General features: G+C 48.4%; 1 protein-coding gene across 6 annotated transcripts in view; it reads left to right on the top strand.

Moving 5' to 3' along the window:
• Positions 1-22303, top strand: part of Rreb1 (ras responsive element binding protein 1) — a 187308-nt gene that overhangs the window by 159533 nt on the left and 5472 nt on the right. For 5 of the 6 annotated variants that reach the window (XM_052728322.1, XM_052728323.1, XM_052728320.1 and 2 more), the window contains 3 exons: positions 5820-6009; positions 7661-10580; positions 16444-16605. In XM_052728322.1, the coding sequence (XP_052584282.1) occupies positions 5820-6009; positions 7661-10580; positions 16444-16605 (3272 nt within the window). The remainder of the gene's footprint in view (positions 1-5819; positions 6010-7660; positions 10581-16443; positions 16606-22303) is intronic. The other variant, XM_052728324.1, reaches the window with a different exon arrangement.

Raw genomic sequence — 22303 nt, 5'->3', positions numbered from 1 at the left:
AAGCAGCTGTCCTGCACTCAGCTACACTCCCGGCCTACTGAACAGTTCTGTGACTGTGCCTCCCCACGTCCTTGACAACTGAAAAACACTTGTCTAAGCATATACCGTGGGTTCTCTGTGAGCAGTTTCCCAGCACCTCCATTCTACCTCTACAACTTCACATACTAACACCCACAATCAAAACTTTGCTCAGTTATCCTTCCCTGCTGCTGGGAGGAGTTTCCGGGCCTTGGGACCCCCACCTACAGACCTTCCTATCTGGACTTCACACCTACCCAGAAGCCCTCAGTGATATTACAAGTGGTACTAAGGGAGACTGGGAGAGAAGAGATAAGCTGCAGGCAAGCTCTCTTCTCGTTGTTCCAGCGCCCCAGCTCTCTCCTCCTCCCACCCCTCCTCCCACATTGAGGTAGGACCCCAGATCCAGTGACGCGGAAGAATCTTGGACTCTGCCCTAACATGCCAAATTCAGATTCTCATCTTCTTAGCTGTACTGGCTAATGCGATGCTAATTTGGGTTCTTTCTAAGTGAGTCAGTATCTCTGTTCTGCCTGGGGGTGCAGAAAGCTGTTGCTGTGAGTCAATATAGTGAGCATGCTTGTGGAAAAGTCAGGCGAATATCTGCTTTTTTTTTTTTAATCACCCCTCTGTCCCATATGTAATTTCTCCTTAAACTGTTCGATGGCAGTTTTTCCACTGAATCCCGCCCCTCCCCCGTCCCGGGAGTAACCTATTTCAATAGGATTTTGAAAAGACGGTTTTGTTTTATGGAAGGAAGTGTAAGTTCTTATAGTTTCTTTGGATTTCCAGGGGGGAAAAAAATCCACACACTCCCCCCACCCCCATACATTGATTTTACTGACAGCAAAAGTTGGCTTCCATTTGGGAAAGCTGCCCTCTGTTTCCAACATAGGGCCTTTTCCATTGCCAGAAAATCAAAAGACAGTCAGTCTGGTATATAAAAGTTCTCTCTGGCACATCGTCAGGGTCTGTTGCAAAATGAAATTCTCCTACAGCTCTCCCCTCACTGTGACTCTTGAGTATGTTTCTGCCTCTTCTAAATATTTTGCAATCATTGTCTTTATGGGTTTCCTGGCAGGGCCGAGATATTCCACAAACCCAGGTTCAGGACAACAGAGTCCTGGGGACCACCCAGCCAATGGCTGTAGCCTTAATGAAGAGTGAGTGATAAACCCAAGCCAGGTCTGCCGATACCCTGAGAGGAACGCCAGCTGCAGGCTCTGCCTGCTGCCACGGGCTGCACAGATTTACAGTGACCTCCCTTGTCCTTCAAGCCCTTCGAAACAAGGTTGCAAAGCCATGCTTCCCGCTCTGGGGAGGGCTGTTAAACCCTTGTCTCTGATAAAGGCCCCACTTTTCTAGGTGCCGGTTTTCCTCCCTGGCTTTATTTAAAGTCCGTCAGCAGGTGCAGACTGTGAGGCAAAGAGGCACAAGATTTTCTGAGAGTGTCCCAGCCTCACAGTGCATTTATGATTTCAAAGCAGGTGTGGGTTTTTGGTTTGGGTTGGTTTATTTAAGGGGATGTGTTTTGTTTGGGGCGTTATAGCTATTTGCTTTTCTGTTTTTTATCTTCCATTTCAAGCAGCTTGCTTGTGAGCCTCTAGAGCCGTGGTTCTCAACCTTACCAAGGCTGAGACCCTTCAATGCAGTTCCTCATGTGGTGGTGACCCCCAGCCACAAAAATTATTTTTGCTGCCACTTCATAACTGTAATTTTGCAACTGTTATGAATCATAATGTAAACATCTGATGTGTGACTGTAAGGGGGGTTAAGACCCAAAGGTTGAGAACCACTGCTCTCAAACCTTTTTAGAAGGGAAGCAAAGGTGCCTGTTGTCTCAGCCACTTGGTGTCACGGGGATCCTTTTAAAAACAGACAAAATCCAGCCAGGCAGTGGTGGCCCACGCCTTTAATCCCAGCACTGGGGAGGCAGAGGCAGACAGATCTCTGTGAGTTCCAGGCCAGCCTGATCTACACAGAAAAACCTTGTGTGTGTATGTGGGGGCGGGGGGGGGGGGGGGGATCCAGTACTTGGGAGACAAAGGAGGCAGATTCCTGTGAGTTTAGACCAGCCTGGTCTACATAGAGAATTCTAGGCCACCCAGGACTACATACTTGAGACTCTTAAGAAATAAGGGAGAATTTCAAACTGTGAAATACGGGTGCTTAGGCTGAATTCCTGTGAGGGTGGACGTGTGAAAAGTAGATCTTAGACTTGATTTGGAGGGTCCAAGCGTGCAGGTTGGAGAGAGTGTTCTCTTCTCAGCTGTGGCCCCAGGGAAGGCAGGCAGGCAGGGCCTAAGGAAGCCGATGGATGGTTAAGAACAGAGGGTGGACCAGAGAGAGCACTTGTTTTTCCACATTAATCCCTCTCCAGATTAAACCTGTGTGCTGAGGAGGAGCATGTGTGGCCATTGCGAGAGCCTGCACTGAAGCTTTGCTCCGGGGGGAGCTGGTTCCTTGCTGACTTTTTTTTTTGCTATTTCAAATTGCTTTATTTTCACTTGGTCCTGAGACTTGGGAGGGGCTCCAGAGGGGTTAACAAAGCTGCCTAGAGGTTCGGGTGAAGGTCCTGAGGCTGGCTGGTGCAGAGCAGAGGAGGGAGCCCTTTGGAAGGTGAGGCCTCCTAGTCATGCTTGAGAGTGAGCCTCTCGAAGAGGTACTCGCCCAGAGATGGCGAGGGCACACCGGTCTGTGCTGGCTGCAGCCCAGCCACCCTGCGGAGGTTGGTCAGGTGGTTGCCCATCTTCTTGATGAGCTTCACCGCCTCATCCAGGAAGCCGGAGATCCTGTGTCTGTGTCTTGCTTCAACAGTGTTTGGACGGAGCAGACCCAGGGCCTCCCTTTGTTAGCGTCCAGCCGCCTCCCAGTGTCTCCAGTGGCAGCCTTGCTGACTCCTGATCCATTTCATCCAGCTAAGATCAACACATAACTTTGTGTTCTGTTTAAAGCCTATGTGTTGAATATGTATTATTGACTGGTTAACATTGAACTCAACAACCAATACCACTGTAACCCATGACTGAATAGAGCATCCCTAATGCATGTTCTCTCCTTAAGGCACATCGCAGCTTCCTATGCTTAAGACACTAGACAATACTTCAGAACCACATCTAGAAACCATTATTTACCAAAATCACCAACAAAAAGATCCGAACACAAGAAACATGGTATGAAATATCAGAAAGAACATCCACCTATAGTTTAAGGGGTGATCAAGGCCACATGTGATTTCCTCCTGTTTAAGCAGAGAATATTTACTAGACAACTCAAATTTGTCATTGCTTTGTACATATTTGTGAATGAACACAAAACCATTACAAGTATCAATTTGGGATTTAATTTAGTAGATAAATTTACAAGTGCAGAACCCCTAAGCAATGATGGTCATTGTTTGGTATTATCACTTATTTATATTTGCATATTACATCACAAATGTCATATTTAAGGTATATATATCTTGTGAGACCTCTTTTTACCTGATCAACAAGCCCTTCTGCTAAGTACAAGCCTGCTGGCTTCAAACTAGACATGTGCTGAGAATAAGTGTTCTACTCCCGAAGTGACTGCTCATTCTTACCAACTTTCTCTACTGTGGTTAGGATAAAATGAGCCTAGATAGATGCTGTAGGACCTTAGTGTCTAGGGCAGTGCCCAGCACTAGTAAATGTTAATTTAAAATTCTACAAATACTACGGAAAATGTAGTAAATTACCCTGAGAAGAGTAAGTTAACGAGTTCTTGAAGACGGTCAGTGGAGATGCCTACAGGAGGCCCTGGAGATGGGTCTCCTGCTGTGTCCCTCCTTGTCTTTTCACCTGCCAGGGAAGGAAGGCACAGTGTAGCTTCTGTCTTCGTCATTGCCCTTGAATTATCTTTGGTTCATAGAGACCAACACAGTGTCACAGGCTTGAGCCCAGCAGCATGGTGCTGTGGGACATTCTGAGCAATGGACATTTCTCTTCCTTCCCTGTGCCCTCCCCACCCCTTCCAAAAGCTCTCATAGTATCTATAAGTATGCCGGCAGAAAAGCATGAGAAGGAACCCTTCGCATTACATGTGCCGAAGGGAATCAGGGTTAGTGTCTGTCAGCTGAGGCTCTGCTCCACACTCAGCAGCTGCTGAAGGTCATCATTGGTGAGATGTGAAGTTATAAAACCTCACCTCACTCTTACTAGTTATTTGAGGTAAAGTAGTTCCCCTTCTGATGAACGTGTTAAGGAGCATTTAAAGCATATGCAAAAACTTAGCAGCAATTTCTTAATAACGAACATGGTGAGAGGTCGGTTCACCTAATTCTGATAGTTCTTTCATCTTTTTAACTAGAATAGCGTGAGGAGGTGGGCTGGGTATCCACATTCAGTTGACTTGAACCTAAAAGGTCTAAAAGCTAGAGTCCCATTTCCAGACAGGTTTTCCCCAGCCTCTGAGGTCAGCATCATATGTCTGCTCTCAAGTCAGAACTCGAACCTGTTTCAGCCGAAAATAGATCCTGGCCTAAAGTGCAACGTCTGTGCTGCTGTCCTGCTTAGCCTGTGACTTAGCCCTCTGTATTCTGACAAGGGATGGAGCCTGAAGTCTCCCTTGGACATGCCCTACCCACAAGGTGGGAGCCACACCGGGGGAACCCATGGATGAAGCATTTCCAGTCCTCACGTGTGCTCTGGCCACAACTGTTGGAAGCTCAGTAGACTCCCCTCAGAAAGAGCATTGTGTTTCCAGTGGCTGATGGGAATGCATCATTTTAAATCTTGCTTAGAGGGTGTGTTTCCAGATTACCAGGGGAGAGGCGAGAGGTAGGTATCCGACAAGGCTACACTCTGCTGCAGCTGCTAAAGAGTGATAAAGGGCTGCACAGACTCTTCCTCAGCATTTCAGCAGCAGGAGCTCAGTGACAACGTGGGGGATTTCATTGTCTTTCTTTCCAGAAAAGAAGGAACAACAAAGAAAGTTTCCATCAGCGAGTATGTGGTGTAAATGGGAGCAAGTTGCTTTGCCTCTATAAAAACAGTGGTAACAAGACCCCTCCCCAGGGGGTTTATGAGTGTGAGATGTGGTTATACAAATAAATAGAACTTTCTGCCATTATGCAAATGTGCACATCTGCCCTGCCCCATACCAGTGAGCTGTATGTGCATGAGGAGTTTTGATGAATTTCCATTTAACTAGCCACATGGGCTCCAGTGACTATAGTGAATTACAGACTGGGGGATGCTTATAATGCCATTATTACAGCACCTGAGATTTCACTCAGTGAAGATCTAGAGATCATGACACCCACTATCCTGTTGGCCTCCTGTCCACTTCCCCAGCAGAGCTTTTGCCCTTAATGTGAGCTCAGTATGTGGCTATTTTTCTGGTAAAAGTGGTACTACCAATATACTCAGTTTATCTCTGCTGCATACCAGGAGTGCTGTGTGATTTCACTAGTGCCGTGTAGGCATGTGGTGTTTGTTTGGGAAAGGGGTTTTGCCTTTGTGTCTCTTAAGTGCCCTGTACCACCATGCCCAGCAGGATAGGCTTTTTTGTGTTTTGTTGATGTCATACAGATATTTTATACCACCTGCAAAGATTTGGTATCCAGAGTTATTAGAATATGTCTTTACAAAAACAAAAGGGGGAGAGAGATTTTGTGTGTGTGTGTGTGTGTGTGTGTGTGTGTGTGTGTGCGCGCGCGCGCGTACAGTAAAGCACAATTGCTTTATTGTATTCAACTAAAGTGAAGCAACAAAGCCTATGCTAAAGCTAACAGACCGTAGAGACTGAGCTGCCTCCTCATGGCTGTCTCTCCCTCCTAGATGTGACATCTGCTGTGTGACTTTCCGCACACACCGAGGGCTGCTGCGCCACAATGCCCTTGTCCACAAGCAGCTTCCCAGAGACGCCATGGGAAGACCTTTCATCCAGAACAACCCTTCGATTCCTGCTGGCTTCCATGATTTAGGATTTACTGACTTCTCCTGTAGGAAGTTTCCTCGAATTTCTCAGGTATGCTGATGGACCCATTCAGCCTGCAGCTACCTCTGCATTCTGTGCAGCGGGGTGGGGTGGGGTGGTTTCTGTAATGTCCTCTCACTAAAATCCAGCCTGGCCTAGTCTGTCCTCCTTGGGTTTCTTGAGCTGAGAGGGGCTCATGGTCTTTTATCTTGGGTTGAGTTTTCCATGAGTTTTTGCGTGAACCTAGCCCATCAGTGCCTTTTTCCCATTCTTCAGGCTTTGAGACATAAAGTTGTGTATTCACCATTCCCACCAAAGCCCTGTTGGAATCGTTAGTGTCTGCTTTACAGCTAGGTGTTTTTAGCAGTTTCTCTTAAAATGCATTGAACTTTTTTGAGGGGGTGTGTGTGTGTGTGTGTGTGTGTGTGTGTGTGTGTGTGTGTGTGGATATCTGTCATATGTATGTGGATGCTCCTGGAGGCCAGAAGAGCATTGGATCCCCTAAAGCTGATTGTAAGTGGTTGTGACCCATCTGATGTAGGTGCTAGGAACAAAACTCGGGTCCTCTGGAAGAGCAGTAAGCATTCTTAACTACTGAGCTGTTTTTCCCAGATCCTGGGATCATTACAGATTTGAATAAGCCAATGAGCCAATTTGTTCCATGCCTATACGGAAACTACCAAAACTACTTTTTAATTTTTTCCATGTGTGAAGTTGAGATAGGAAGCATCCACAGATCTCAAGTGCGTTGTACCTGACACATGTACATGCCTGACTCTCCCAGGTGATTTATGTCCCCTCTCCCAAAGTCACAGAAACAGCCAATTCTTACCATTTTGTGAAAAAGGCACCCTGGTTTGTCCTCTCAGCTTGTCTGGCACTGCCCAAACTGGCCATCCTCCTGCCTCAGTCTGCCAGGTGCTGGCTTTGTGCTATCACCACCAGTGTAAGCACTCTCCACCTTGGTGTTATTTCACTGTACTTTTTAGTATCTCCCTGGTGACGGTGTCCTTAATCAAACAAGCATGATTCTTTCGGGCATGTCCATCTTTTTGGAAACCTACCTTGCTGTGAGGCAGACACTAATGACTACAACAAGGCTTTGATGGGACAGTAAATATACAGCTTTAAATCTCAAGCATGAAGAATGGGCAAACGGCACCGATGGGCTAGATCCACACAAAAACTCACAGAAGACTCAACCTAAGATGAAAGGTCTTCTACCCCTCAGCCCAAGAAACCCAAGGAGGATAGACTAGGCCAGGCTGGATTTTAGTGAGAGACTGAACATTAGAGAAAAAGATCAAAATATTACACACATGTGCACGCGCGCACACATACACACACCATTGCAATAAGATGTTGCTATGTACAGGGTTCAAACTTGTGAACTGTGCAGTTGAGTGACAAAGGAAGTGTCTCATAATGTTTTAAGTAGGTTTACAGTTCTGTGTTAGACTGCATCCGTAGCTGTCCGTGGCCACACGTGGCCACACGTGGCCCACAGGCTGTAGACCAGACCTCCTGCTCCCCGTTTGTCATTTTCCTAGTTCAGTCTCAGATTCACACTCAGAAAGGCTGGCTCCCAGCATTAATGAAAGGGGCTGCTGTTATACAACAGACACTTCCCACTTCTCCCTTTCGGGTCATTTCTAAATCCTTACCTTTTTTCCCCTTGCCCTTGCTGGTGGGATTCCCTCAGGCCTGGTGTGAAACAAACCTGCGGAGGTGCATCAGTGAACAGCACCGGTTCGTGTGCGACACCTGCGACAAGGCATTCCCCATGCTGGCTTCACTCATCCTGCACAGGCAGACCCACATCGCCGCTGATCAGGGCCGGGAAAAGCTCCAGACCAAGACCCTGGCTGATGACACCGAGGACCAGAAGGTCTTCCTGGCCTTGCTGGGCCTGCAGCACACCAAAGACATCAGGCCTGCACCTCCTGAGGAACCCCTGCCGGACGACAACCAAGCAATACAGCTCCAGACACTCAAGTGTCAGCTACCTCAGGACCCTGGCTGCACCAACGTGCTGAGTCTGTCCCCTTTTGAAGCTGCTTCTTTAGGTGGTTCTCTGACGGTCCTCCCAGCTACCAAGGAGAACATGAAGCATCTGTCCCTGCAACCCTTCCAAAAGGGCTTCATCATCCAGCCGGACAGCAGCATTGTGGTAAAGCCTATTTCAGGAGAGTCAGCCATTGAGCTAGCAGACATCCAACAGATTCTAAAGATGGCAGCTTCAGCTCCTCCACAAATCAGTCTTCCGCCACTTTCCAAGGCTCCTGCCACACCCCTTCAGGCCATTTTCAAGCACATGCCTCCCTTGAAGCCAAAGCCCTTGGTCACACCTCGGACAGTGGTAGCCACCTCTACACCCCCACCTCTCATCAATGCACAGCAGGCGTCCCCGGGTTGTATCAGCCCTAGCCTTCCTCCACAGTCCCTGAAGTTCCTCAAGGGCTCAGTCGAGGCAGCCTCCAATGCTCACCTGCTCCAGTCTAAGTCTGGGGTCCAGCCAAACACCACCACACAGCTCTTCCTGCAGCAGCCCGGAGTGGAGTTGCCGGGCCAGCCTGAGATGAAGACGCAGCTGGAACAGGACAGCATCATCGAGGCCCTGCTGCCCCTCAACATGGAGGCAAAGATCAAGCAGGAGATAACAGAGGGTGACCTCAAGGCCATCATGACAGGCCCCAGTGGCAAGAAGACCCCTGCCATGCGTAAGGCGCTCTACCCCTGCCGCTTTTGTAACCAGGTGTTCGCTTTCTCTGGAGTTCTGCGCGCCCACGTTCGCTCCCATCTGGGCATCTCACCCTACCAGTGCAACATCTGCAACTACACTGCTGCGGACAAAGCCGCTCTTATCCGCCACCTTCGCACACACAGCGGGGAAAGGCCTTATGTCTGCAAGATCTGCTGCTACCCATTCACAGTCAAAGCCAACTGTGAGCGGCACCTGCGCAAGAAGCACCTCAAGGCCACCCGGAAGGACATCGAAAAGAACATAGAGTACGTGAGCAGCAGCGCATCGAAGCTGGTGGATGCCTTCTGCTCCCCGGAGACGGTGTGCCGGCTGTGCGGTGTGGATCTGAAGCACTACCGAGCGCTGCGCATTCACATGCGCACACACTGCAGCCGAGGCCTGGGTGGCTGCCCCAAAGGCCGCAAACCTTTCGAGTGCAGAGAATGCAATGCCACCTTTGCGGCCAAGCGCAACTGTGTCCATCACATCCTCAAGCAACACCTGCACGTGCCCGAGCGTGACATCGAGAGCTATGTGGTTGCCACAAATGGTGGCCTTGCCCCCACAGACGCGCCCACGGAGGCCTCTGCCAGAGGAGAAGAGGGCAACTGCATTGCTTTTGGAGAGTGCAAGCCCCTCACCACTTTCCTGGAGGCCCAAAATGGCTTTCTTCACACGAGCCCCACCCAGCCCCTGCCTTCCCACATCTCTGTCAAGCTGGAGCCAGCCAGCAGCTTTGCGATGGACTTCAACGAACCCCTTGACTTTTCACAGAAGGGCCTGGCGCTGGTCCAAGTGAAGCAGGAAAATGTGTCCTCCTTGCTGACCTCTTCCTCCTCTGCCCTCTACGACTGCTCCATGGAGCCCATTGACCTATCCATCCCCAAGAGCATAAAGAAAGGAGACAAGGACACAGTTGTTCCCAGTGACGCCAAGAAACCAGAACCAGAATCTGGGAAAGCTGAGCAGCAATCTCCCTGCCCACCACCCTGCCCAACCTTGTCAGTGACTATGGAGCCCAGAGGGAGCTTAGAAAACCCCACAGGTACTGTGGTGGCCGTCACCACAGCTGCCAACCTGGAACCCCACACTCAGCCCCTCCAGGGCTCTGTGCAGCTGGCCGTTCCCATCTATTCCTCAGCTCTCATCAGCAGTCCTCCCCTCCTGGGCAACTCTGCCCTCTTGAACAACCCCGCCTTGCTTCGGCCATTGCGGCCAAAACCTCCCCTCCTCTTGCCAAAGCCCCCCATGACAGAGGAGCTGCCTCCACTGGCTTCCATTGCCCAGATCATCTCATCTGTGTCCTCGGCCCCTACTCTGCTGAAAACGAAGGTAGCTGACCCTGGGCCACCGATCACCAGCAGTAACACGGTGGCCACAGACAGCTTAGGAAGCTCCGTCCCCAAAGCTGTCACTACCCACACTGACGTCACAAGCCCTAAAGAATCCAGTGACCCACCCCCTACGGCCAGCAGCCCAGAGGAAGCCTTGCCTACTGAGCAAGGACCCTCTGGCTCATCCAGGAAGAGGGGTAGGAAAAGGGGAATGAGAAGCCAGCCCCTCACCACCAGCAGTGGTGTGGACCTGGACTCCAGTGGAGAGTTTGCTAGCATTGAGAAGATGCTAGCCACCACAGATACCAACAAGTTCAGTCCGTTTCTGCAGACTGCAGAAGACGATACTCAGGATGAGGTGTCTGGAGCCCCTGCAGAGCAACATGGACCCAGTGATGAGGAGCAGGGTGGCCCTGCTGAAGACAGGCTGCTGAGAGCAAAGCGGAACTCCTATGCCAACTGCCTGCAGAAGATCAACTGTCCCCACTGTCCCCGGGTCTTCCCTTGGGCCAGCTCCCTCCAGAGGCACATGCTCACACACACTGGTAAGGCCCTCGGGACTCACCGGGCGGTGAGTCTTGAAAGAAGAGACTGAGGGGGAGGGGGAGGCCTAAAGTCTGGGGCCCATCTTCTGTGTCTCAGAAGCCACAGGCTCTTAGTTTCCATGTAATCTGTCTGAGCCACCAAGGGTCATCCATTGGTAAACACATGCATCAGACACAGGTGACAGTGGTCATAGGCTCTCTCACTTCCCTCCCTATATCCCTTGCCTGACAAGTGTCAGGATTCTCTACTAAGTTAAGTGTGGAGGCAGTTCCAGAGAAGTGGGACATTGCATTGAGGTTCTGGGGATGTAAGGAGCTTGGTGCTTTGACGTGAGAGATCTCACCCTGGTATCTTCAGTGACACGTTTTCATTTTGAATGTTCTGTGGCGTTCTTCGGCTCCCATACATGTGAAAGGTAATACTGCAAAGTGTGGCCTGGCCATTTTCCCCCTTCTCTGAAGTAGCTGCACCTTCCCTATTTTTTTATTTTATTTTTTCTCCTTTTTTGAATATTTATAATGCATAGATGATTGGTAATGGTAATAATTTTAAGTTCTATTTATTGTAAAATGTCACCTGTTGAGGGAAACACGCTCATTATAGTTCGAAAGTTCTAAATAACAGAGCTAAATTACCAAAGTGATATCCCAGAAATATTTTTCAGATGTCAGTTTCTAGAATCTTAAATACAGAATATTTGTTGAATTATTTTATGCCAGATACTTTGAGTACTTCAATAGTCATATACCTTTTATCATAAATGTAATTTTCTGAATATATTATCACAGGATTTGTATCATTGGTCATTTGTGCTATGTAGATTGAGTTGAGGTCCTTACTCTTTTGGTATTTACAATTCAAATATTAATAGATAAGACTAAAAAAAAACCAAATTATTCTTACTATATGTGTAGTACAGGATTGCTAGGTCACCAGCAAAATTGAAATTTTAGGCCAACAAGTAATTTTTGTAGTGTTAGGGACTAACACAGTACTTGTTGATTTGAATGAAGTTCAAATTTAACTAGATATCTTGTCATTCTGCTTGCAAACGACAGAAAATCAAGGTAGTTGGGAAGTTTACAACAGCTCTGTGAAGGGCAGATGTGTGCCTGGTGGAAACACTCTAGGTCAGACTGATAGCCCCACTGTGCCTTTTGAGATGGTCTGGACCTTGTGACTTCCCCCAGCCCCTCCCACATTCTCTTCGAGATGAATGAGAGTTCTGGGCTTGGTGGACACTGCACATTTGCTCTGGATAGCCCATCTCCCAGCAAACTGACAGTCTTCCTGGAAACGGATGCATCGATAAATTTCTTTTCAATTTGTGCTGGCATCTGGAGATACTAGAGACACATCCCCACTTGAGAGTCCAGTCCTTATGATTGCCTGGGTTTTGATTGCCAGAATACCATCATTGCTGATTTAGGAGCTTCTGAACCTGTTCAGTCCCCAGGACCCACGTGGTAGATGGAAAGAATCACTCTCACAAGTTGTTCTCTAACGTCTACGTGCGTGCCATGGCATGTACGTGCTCACACTCATGCACGTGCGCACACACACACCCACCCAGAGAGAGAGAGAGAGAGAGAGAGAGGATAAAATTACTTTTTAAATGAATAAATTCCAGTCAACAGCATTGAGCAAAACCCAATTTCAACTGTAGTTAAGCTAATTGCCTACATCATGAGAGATGCCTTCTTCCGTCCTGTCGTCTACTATGTGGGATTATTCTAGCATCTATACTTTGTCTTGACACATTTCTCCGGTTTACTCACGCCCTACAGTGGAGCAAAGAGGCCAAATGCTAAATGTCCAAATAGGGGCCAGCCAGCACAAACATGGCTTTAGCTCTTTATCCTGCTTAGGTTCCAGGAACTGCATCTGAGGAGGAAGCTGTCATCTTTCATGTCCTCTTGTGTGGTTTCTACATACTCAATTTCCTCCCTTCTCCAACTCTGTCCAAGCCCGTGGCTCACTGTTCTTTCTCTCAGTGTGTTGGACCTCGTGAGACAACGATGCACTGTTCCTGCCAGTTCCCCTCTTGAGCATCTCATCCTGTGTCTTTAGGCCACCGGAGGACAGAGTGCCAGCAAACAAACCAGTTCCTTTCAGCTTCAGTCCTCATCTCTTCCTCCTTCCCTTTGCTCTGGTTCCTTGTTCCACAGTGACGGGTCAGGATGGTGCAATATCTGAGAATCCCCTCCAGCTGTAACAGCTGGGGTTCCCTAGCTGGCTTTCTCATGGGTGCTTCAAGCTCCTTTGCCAGCTCTGGGCTCTTCCCCCTCACCTCCTACCCACTGCTAATGGGTAACAAGCACTGAAGTTTGAATTAGGAAGATGTCCTTTGAGTGTAGAAAGCAACCAGAACCAGTTGTTCTTGGATGACTTTTACTAAGGTTCAGTTGATGTTGATGTATGTGTGTTTGTATGTATGACTGCACCTACGTGTGCAGGTACCTGGAGAGGCTAGAAGAGGGTGTTGGATCCCCTGGAGCCAAAGTTACAGGTGCCTGTGAGCCAACAGATATAGATGCCGAGCACTGACTCAGGTCTTCTTCAAGACCATCTCTGCAGCCCAAACTTTTTCTTTACCACTTTTACTTAAGTGGCAGCTTTGACTGCAAAAGAAGAAGAAGAAGAAAAACACCAAAAGAAAGCTGTCTTGACCCTGAGGGTGGAGCTTATGGAAAGTTCAGGGAGGCTTGAGTATCTACAGGCCTGTCACCACAGAAACTCCATCTGAGTCAGAGGCTAGTTCCAACCTTGATTCTCTTCAGAGAACATTTGCAGCTCATCCGTCCGTGTAGGTCTTGACAAACAAGGTCCCGTTGTCCTCAGCAAACTCTTGTTCTTTCTGCCTGGCTTTGCTCCCAGTGCCCTTCAGATAATGCCTCTTCCTTTTCTGACTGCTCTGCATGAATGAAGATTGACTGACTGGCTTTAATGTTCACATTGGGGTGGGGGACATACAATCCCTGGGTACAAAAGTAATTCCTTATGGTTACAGCTGTTCTTACATAGACACACACATGCACACGCACACATGCACGCACACAATAATAATAATAATAATAATAATAATAATTAATAATAATACAGGACAATTACCAATGGCCATTTAAGTTATGTGATGTGGGTGCAGTCCTCTGGTGATTTTCAGATCTACTATGAAATGCTAAAAAGGCTTACCACTTTTACATCTCTGCTATTTTAAAGATAAGGGTTTTTTCTGCAGTGAACTTGTGAGCTTTAAATGATGGTGTTACTTGTCAGTTTGAAGCCCTTCCTATGATCTCAAGCTCGGGTACCACCGAGCTGTCTTTTAACTGTCATACACTAACATGACTCTTTGTCATGAAATATAACCTGGCTTCCAAACCACCTGTAAAGGAAAAGCATATGAAAACTAAAAAGTAAATCATGTAAGACATAGGAATGTACCATTTCCTTTGAAATCAAGAGTCGTGGAGCTGGGGAGATGGCTGGGTGGTTAAGAGCAGAGTTCAGATCCAGCAGCCATGTAATATGTTGGGCATCTTAGAAATGCTTGTGACCCCATCTCCAAGAGATGCCACGTCCTCTTTGGCTTCCCACACATGCACATGTACTCGTACACACAGACACAAATGGAAAACATGAATGAATCCCAGCGTAGTAGCTTCTGCTTCTTCCCTCTTTTAAGCCCCCCTCCACCTTTTTTGGTGCTGGCTCTTGATCCAGCCCTTCAGTGTGCCGCAGAGCTCCTGGTCCGCCACTAGCCCCGCCCCCTTGTTTCTCCTCTGCCTCCCTTCTCTTCCTCCCTATCTGGCCAAACCTAAAGAAGCTGCCATCTTGCTTTTTGACAAAGAAATAGTAAAGGAAATTTTTAAATATTGTGTTCAATTATTAATGGAAAGCAAGACAGTCACCTGAAAAAATACACAGCAAAGATGTTTCTCCAGCTAGTCACTTTATGACTTTTTCTTTTAATGAAGGTGTTTTCTGTGCTTTTAGCAGAAAACTTCTGTGGACCCCTGTCAGGGGACTCACCAACCAACTGGTGGGTTTTCAACTATGGTGCAAGGTCCCTTTTCAGTACATTCTAAATGTGCACATGACAGGATTTTGATGTGGCCTTTCCAAGGTCTCTGAGTATGCTTGGATTGATGTAAACATTTATGTCTGTCTTGTCACCCTCAACCCTGTACACCTTTTGTGTGCCTTTCTACCCCACGAAGTAGACATTGCTGGGGTAGGGGTCTTTATCGGTTTCTTTGGCTGGTTTTGTGGGTGGATGTTGCTGCTGCTGCTGCTGCTTTTTTCGATGTTGTAGTTCAAGCCCAGAGCCTCATAAGTGCCAGTCAAGAGCTGTGCCCTTGAGCTCCATCCCTGGCCCATCTGTACTGTCAGCCAGCTCCTAAGAAGGTCTGTGAGCTCTGTGCTCCCAGGAGGGAATAAATGCCCCTTGTCTTCAATTATCCCTACTAACAATTCTGGGTGCATTGTCGCAGGCATTCTGGGCCTCTCTCCCCTGGAAAACAAGAAGCCCATCTGGCTTTTCCTAGCAGCAAGCCTTGGGGGCCTCTGCAGTGCCAAGCTTTGCCGATATTAAAGTCTTAATCTAAAAGGAAAGTCCCTGGTTTGTGTTTCCAGGGAGCTGGGCCCCGTGACTCTGTGTCAGTTATTGAAGATTGCCTACAGGTTCAAGGCTCCAAGACTGCAGCACTAGGCAGCAACCCCATGCTTTTAGTCCATGACACCTTGTCCCAAGGGAGTCAGAAACTGGGACCTGCAATCTGACAGCTGGAGCAAGGGTGAGGGGTGGGAGCGAACCAGTGACACCGAGCAATCCACCTTTGCCTTCTCTCTCCTAAAGCTCACGATGCTGCTCTCTTCCTCTCCCACTTCCCATTCCCGTTTTCCTGCCTCTCTTCTTCCCCCTCTTCCTTCCTTACCTCCTCAACTTCTCCTGTCCGACTTTATCCTGCATACTCTCCTGCTGAGCCTGTGCCCTTCCCCGCTGCATCAGTCCACACAAACCCAGTCACAGAGGAGCGTCCAGTGCGTTTTGAAACACAGTGTTTACCACGCAGATGGAATCAGATAAGTGAGGGGGGTAAGCAGGCCAAAGCCGAAACCTCCTCTGGGAGGGAAGAAGGGCCTCTCCTCCCAACATGTCAGCCTGTTCATTCACAGCATTGTAGAGCGTGTAACCCCGTGTAGACCTCGCCGTGTGCTGGTCACTTACCACCGCACAAAGCTGGAGTAAGAAAACCTGGGAACTGTGCGGTGAATCCTCCTATCACTTATTAGTAGGGCCTAGGTAAGGTCACTGCAGAATTCCCTCCATGGGAGCCACAACTGCCTTGTCAAGAAGGGGGAAAGCTGCCACGCTGGACGGAGGACTCTGACTTCTCACCATGGGTCCTGAAGGGTACCAGGGGTTCATGGCCTCCCCTAGGGAGGTGTGAGCTGCTTCCCTGTCCCAGCTCACCCCTCACCTTCAGTACCGCCTGCCAGGCTGGAAGGGAATGGTTTTTCTCTGGTTATGTAGGTATTGCTTGCCATGCCTTAAAAACCTTGTAGTGGTGTTAACGTTTTTTACTGTCTTACTTGAAACACATGTATCTTGATTTCATTGTTAACTTTCTTTTAGCCGCTTGAAGACAACTTCCATTACATGAAGGCTGAGGGGAAAATGGTTATTTTAGTTGTCGTTTCTCTGTTTTTGTTTTAAGTGTGTTTCTCTTATTTTCTTAAAATGAAAGGGTGGAGGGGTGAACAAATGCCAGCAGTCCAAGGAGAGTAGATCAAAAGCAACTTTTCTTTTTTATTGCAGTAGAAAGCCAGATAAATACATATTTTTTTTTCCTGCTTCAGGTCAGAAACCCTTCCCTTGTCAAAAATGCGATGCCTTCTTTTCTACCAAATCTAACTGTGAACGCCACCAGTTGCGCAAACACGGAGTTACCACCTGCTCCCTAAGAAGAAACGGGCTTATTCCCCCCAAAGAGGGTGATGTTGGATCCCATGATAGCACAGGTAGAGCCTCCAGGTGATGGAGAACCAGAGAGAGGAGGGCGCTCCCCAGAGCTCGGTTAAAGCTGTGTGAGCTGGAGCTGAGCTCTGTGCAGCCTCAGCTTGGGGGCCTTGTGGAGGATTGGAAGTCCAAGCCCTGCCTAGACTTCCTGACACCAAGGCCTCTGGAGTTGGGGAAATAGCGTCAGTGCCTAGAGGACTTTGGAGCTGCTGAGGGGGAGATCCAGCACTGTCCTTCCAGAAATTGCCATTGTTCTGGTCCTGGAAGGTGGGATGTGCCACATGTGGTATACTTTCAGCTCCTGGTATAAATCCCTGAAGGAAATGCAAAGCTCTGAAGTTTGGGGGACCCAGCTTCTGCAGCCTTCTTGAGAAGCACTTGCCCAGTGGACTCAGTACTGCAGGAACTGTGGCCCCCGAGCTTTTAGATGGGGGGGGGGGTCGAGGTGGGACAGAGTAGGGTGTTTCTTTTCAATAACTCTTTCCCAGTATAAACCTGTCCTTGTTTGAAAAAGCACTCTGCATGCCCTTTCTTTAATCACAACTCTGCTTGACCTGGATCCGGGGATTATTCTCCTGTGCTGATGTGTGCCTCCTCCCTCCAACCCTACAGAGTAATTAACACTGCCCGTTCCTTTTATACCAACTTCCCCCCTTCAAGCTTCTGTATTTACTCATGTCCTCTATCCGATACACTCCACAGTCGGACTGCTGGAGTATGCTCCCTCCTACCCCCGAAACACCACTGTAGAAAAACCAGGCTGCTTCAGGCCTCCTCAGCCAGCCAGATAGGAGTGAGGGCACTGCAGATGCCCGCTAGCTCTGTGGGTGTTGAAAGCTGGCATCTGCCCATTGCTTGACACTAAGCCCTGGATGTGTTTATCTAGGGTTGCAGTTGTGTCTTGTGACCTCTCTTCCTCAGACTTGGGTGGGATAGAGTGCTGTGTAGTTTGGGAGGTACCCCAACCCTGGGCGTCAGTGTGTACAGAGTGACAGTCATTAATCCCAACCCCTGACTCCCTTGTCCTTACCTCAGTGATGACACATCACAGTGGACTGGATTTCAGGGAGAGCTGACCCTAGGGGACCAGACCACCTCTACCCTTCCCACACCTTCACTCAGCCTGTGAAAGCAATGGAATGCCTTTGGCTTGCCTGGTCCTTCTGCCCGGGTCAGACCCTCTAAGGACAAAAATTGGCCCATCTGATTTGCTGGCTCCTCTCCCCACCCCGACTTCCATTTCCACATCCTTCTCCAAGATCTCTGAGTACAGAAAGGTATCCTGCCATGGCTGACTCCCTGTGAGCCCAGCCCGAGCTGCTTCTCAAGCTCCAGGAAGCCCGAGGCGCTGCCGCAGCTGTCTTTGCCGCAGACTGTCCTGTTAATCTTTAACCATCATTGCCAGGGCACCTATTAGACTGGAACGGTTTCTTACAGCCTGCTCTACAGAACAGTCCTTGATTCTTCCCAAACCAGTGCAAGAGGGAAGGCAGGCAGCCGACACAGGGCTTGCTCTGGGGTGGGAGTCTCAGTGACTGCATCCTACTCACACGGGAGGATGTTCACAGGAACTCTCCTGCTGATGGCGGAGCTCAGTCAGAATTTATGGTCTGAGCTTAGCTTTGGCACCAAGTGTTAGCCTGTGGCTGTATTTACTTTTTAAGTTTACAATTACAGGTTGTCTTTTTCCAAGGCCCTGCCCCAGAAGTTATATAGATTTTCTTAAAGGGACAAAGCCTCTCAGAAAGGAAGTCACTGAAAGTTGTGAAACTGTCAAAGGGATACGTGTCTGGTTTAATTCTAGACATGGCTCACAGTAAGAAAGAGTACAAATTTAGGAGGGAGAGAAACCAGAACAGGAGACTTGGGAGTTGAGGGATCTGAGAAATGTATAAACCGCGTGGCTGTGATACTAGCTGAGGGGATGGAGGAAAAGACTTCTTTTCAAAGTTCTTTTCTGAGCCCGGCGGTGGTGGTGCACACCTTTAATCCCAGCACTCAGGAGGCAGAGGCAGGCAGATCTCTGTGAGTTCAAGGCCAGCCTGGTCTACAGAGTGAGTTCCAGGAAAGGCGCAAAGCTACACAGAGAAACTCTGTCTCGAAAAACCAAAAAAAAAAAAAAAAGTTCTTTTCTGTTTTGACCTTGGAGACAGGATAGCCCAGGCTATCCTTGAACTCAAGGATGACCTTTAACTTCTGGTCCTCCTGCTTCTACCTCTGAAGTTTCCCCAGAGTATACCACCACACCCAGTTTGTGTAGTGCTTAGAGGCAAAGCCAGGCTTTGCAAGTCCATCAGCTTGGGTAGGCGAGTACTCTCCCACCTGAACCACATCCTCAATCCCGGGGCAGACTTTGTTTTAAGGAGTCGGGAAATGACCAGGAAGTTCCTGAAGTTTTCAAGGTTCAGTTTATGTGCATAGATTGAATTCTTTTAAATCCCTAAATACGTCTTATGTCAGTATGACTTTTCCAGCCACATGAGATCTTCTATGGAAATGCACCCCAGATTTCCCCCACACCCAGTGCTAAAAATACTATGATGGGGGATAGTTTTCCCTTAAAGGGCTGTGTTAAATACTCGGCTTTAAATGGAGACTCTTCCCTGTGCTAGGCAGATGTGGCCTACTCTGCTCTTGAGGAATCTTCTTGGTTCTTAGTGATGCATGAAGTAGAAATCATGTTTGTAGGTACCTGGACAGGACCCTTTACAATATAAACTTGAGTATTTTTAAACTAGTCCTTAGTGGAAGGCACCTTTTCCAACCCAGAAGTCCTGTTGTCCACATGCACTGGTACCCAAAAGTGTTGTCCACATGCACTGGTACCCAAAAGTGCTTCAGCACATGAGGCAAGGCGCAGGCAAAACTTTCCATCAGGTCGTGTAGGTCAGTTGTATCTGTCACATTAGCTGAGTGGCGTTTCATTTCTAAGCAAGAGATCCTTAGGTGTCAAGGGCACTAAGTGGGGACTGATGGGGACACAGAAGCATTGCCCATAAGAAGTGACGAGCTCAGCTGCCTACATTTGGAAGTGGGGTTTTGAGGAGAAGCCATAATAGGATGTGTCCTTTCAAGTAGTCTACTCACTCACCATATGTGAGGAGGTTAAGTCTATTGTTCCCGAGAACTGTACCAAACCAGGTCACAGGCTACCCTGCTAACACACTCCCCCTAGTGGGAATTTGGAGTGCAAACAAGCTACTTTTGTTCAAAAGAGTGAAGCCTTATTGGACATAGAACTTGTCCATCCTCAGAACTGGATCATGAATAGGGTAATTCAGTCTCAGTGCTTGTACCTGGATTTGGTTTCAGAATTCATTTTTGTTTTTTCTGGTTTTTCGAGACAGGGTTTCTCCGTGTAGTTTTGGTGCCGGTTCTGTAGACCAGGCTGGCCTTGAACTCACAGAGATCTACCTGCCTCTGCCTCCCGAGTGCTGGGATTTAAAGGCATGCGCCACCGCTGCCCAGCCTCATTTTTATTTTTATAAGTGGGTTTTATTTTTGTTTTTTGTTTTGTTTGTTTGTTTGTTTGTTTGTTCTTGAGACAAGGTTTCTCTCTGTATTCCTGACTGTCCTAGAACTCGCTCTTATAGACCAGGCTGGCCTCACTGAGATCCGCCTGCCTCTGCCTCCTGAGTGCTTGGATTAAAGGTGTGTGCCACCACTGCCCAGCTTATTTTTATAAGTTTATCACCTTAAATACATTCTCCCCAATTCAGACAACCATGTGCTGCGTAAGTCCAGGCTACTCCGGGCCTAAGAAGGGAGAAGCACAAGTTCAAGACCAGCCTAGGATACATAACAAACTCCTGTTTCCAAAAAAGAAAGAAATCATGTTTTGCTGAAAAACCAATAATAGGAGCAGCCTAAGGTGTACTAGAAAAAAGTAGAACATTACCTGTTTGTGAACTGGCCTAGGGACGTGGCTCATTCTGCATTGTTTGCCAGACAAGCATGAGGACCTGAGTTCAATCCCTAGGACCCATTCAAAACACTGGGTTGGCTGGTGCCTAAAATCCCTAGACTGTGGTAGCAAGAGACAAGATGGAGGAGGACCCCTGCAGCTTGCTGGCCAGCCGGTCCGGCCAATCAGCAGTCAGGTTAGTGAGAGACCCTGTCCGAAAGAAATAAGACAGAGAGTAGTGGAGGAAGACAGCAGACATGGACCTGGTTTCCAAACACATGTGCGTGACAACGCGCGCGTGCATGCACAGAATTGCTCACAAAGCAAACAATCTAAGCCTTCTCTGCTTTTGTTGTAGAGTTGAAACCAAACGTAGATGTTTCCTTTAAAGTATAGCCCAAATATTAGTGTACACGTCTCAGGATTGCTGTTTCTTGTCACAGATTATCTTCATACCATGATTACTTGTTTAATTCTGAAGTCTCCTGAGATACCCAAACAGTAGCCTCTACCAAGTAGTACAGTAAGAACGAAACTAATGAATTGACGCAGGTGGACACGTCCTCACTTGGCTGTAGGAGAGCCCAAAGCCCCAGGCAGGTGTGAAGTATAAATACCATCTCAGAGGCAGCTTCTCTCCCCAGCCCCAAGACCCGCCTTGACGGCACATGATGGAGCATGTGACACGGAAGGAATGATAGGCATGCGGTGGCCTTCTGGTGTATCCCACCACAGCAAGTCTCAGATTAGGTGCATGAATCTTGGCTGCCTCAAGCACTGATTAGAGATGTGCCTATCAGAGGGTGCACCTTCTTTATGTGCTCCAAAACAGTGAGTTTCCTCTTTGGGGTTCAGAGGAAGCACTGGAAATCCATAGTGGTAAATTGTGCAGCTAAACAGTAGTTCTCAGCCAGATTCCACTTTGCTGTTAGAACCAGTAAGTCCTTGTTCAACCCCAGTAGAGAAAAACTAATGTTTCTCAATATCTGTCTCTGTCTCTGTCTCTGTCTCTGTCTCTGTCTCTGTCTCTCTCTCTCTCTCTCTCTCTCTCTCTCTCTCTCTCTCTCTCTCTCTCTCTCTGTGGGTCTGTTTCATAGCCTAGGCTGGCCTTGAGTTCACTGTGGAGCCCAGCCTGGCCTCAAGCTCTTACCTACCTGCTTTTATTTGAAGGGCTGATACTACAGGCGTGCACCAAAGTGTCTGGCTTTGGTGTCAATAATGTTGGTCATGGTGCCTTCATTTACAGTCCTTAGAAGCTGATGGACTTCCCACGTCCAGTTTTGCTGTGGGAGGGAGACAAGCGGGAACAAGAAATCACGGTCTGGAGACTCCCCTTCTAGGTCCCTGTCGTCATGCCCACCCACACTCTCACATCCCTCTGAGCCGCCTGCCATCCCTCCCCATGTGCTCTTGACCAGGTTTGTGTAGAAGGTCCTCTGCATGCATGGTTTACAGGTGCAGGAGCATCTTCTCTGGCCTCTCCCTGGGGAGGTGCCCGTGGACCATATACACAGAATCCACACGGGGGCTCCTTTTCCGTGAACCTCCTTGAGGACCACGTTCGGAAGATGGGGGTTGTTCTTGTGTATGTTGCATGTTCATAAAAGCTCTTTGCACTGGAAAGATAACCTTTACAACTTGGCTTCCTCAACCTCCCTAGTACTGCAAGTCTCTGGAATGCACGCCCTGTCTGTCTGCACTGCCTGAGTCACTCACACCTTCCTTGGGGGTGGGGACAGCTGAGTGAACGTGGGTGTGACAGTGGAGGTCAGGAGTTCTGAGGCACAAGAACCCAT

This window comes from Peromyscus californicus, unplaced genomic scaffold, assembly GCF_007827085.1.
Source record: "Peromyscus californicus insignis strain IS unplaced genomic scaffold, ASM782708v3 Scaffold_8__1_contigs__length_139910024, whole genome shotgun sequence".
In the NCBI taxonomy this organism is placed as follows: domain Eukaryota; kingdom Metazoa; phylum Chordata; class Mammalia; order Rodentia; family Cricetidae; genus Peromyscus; species Peromyscus californicus.
Note: the sequence above shows the minus strand (reverse complement) of the source record. Positions and strands in the feature narration are given on the sequence as shown.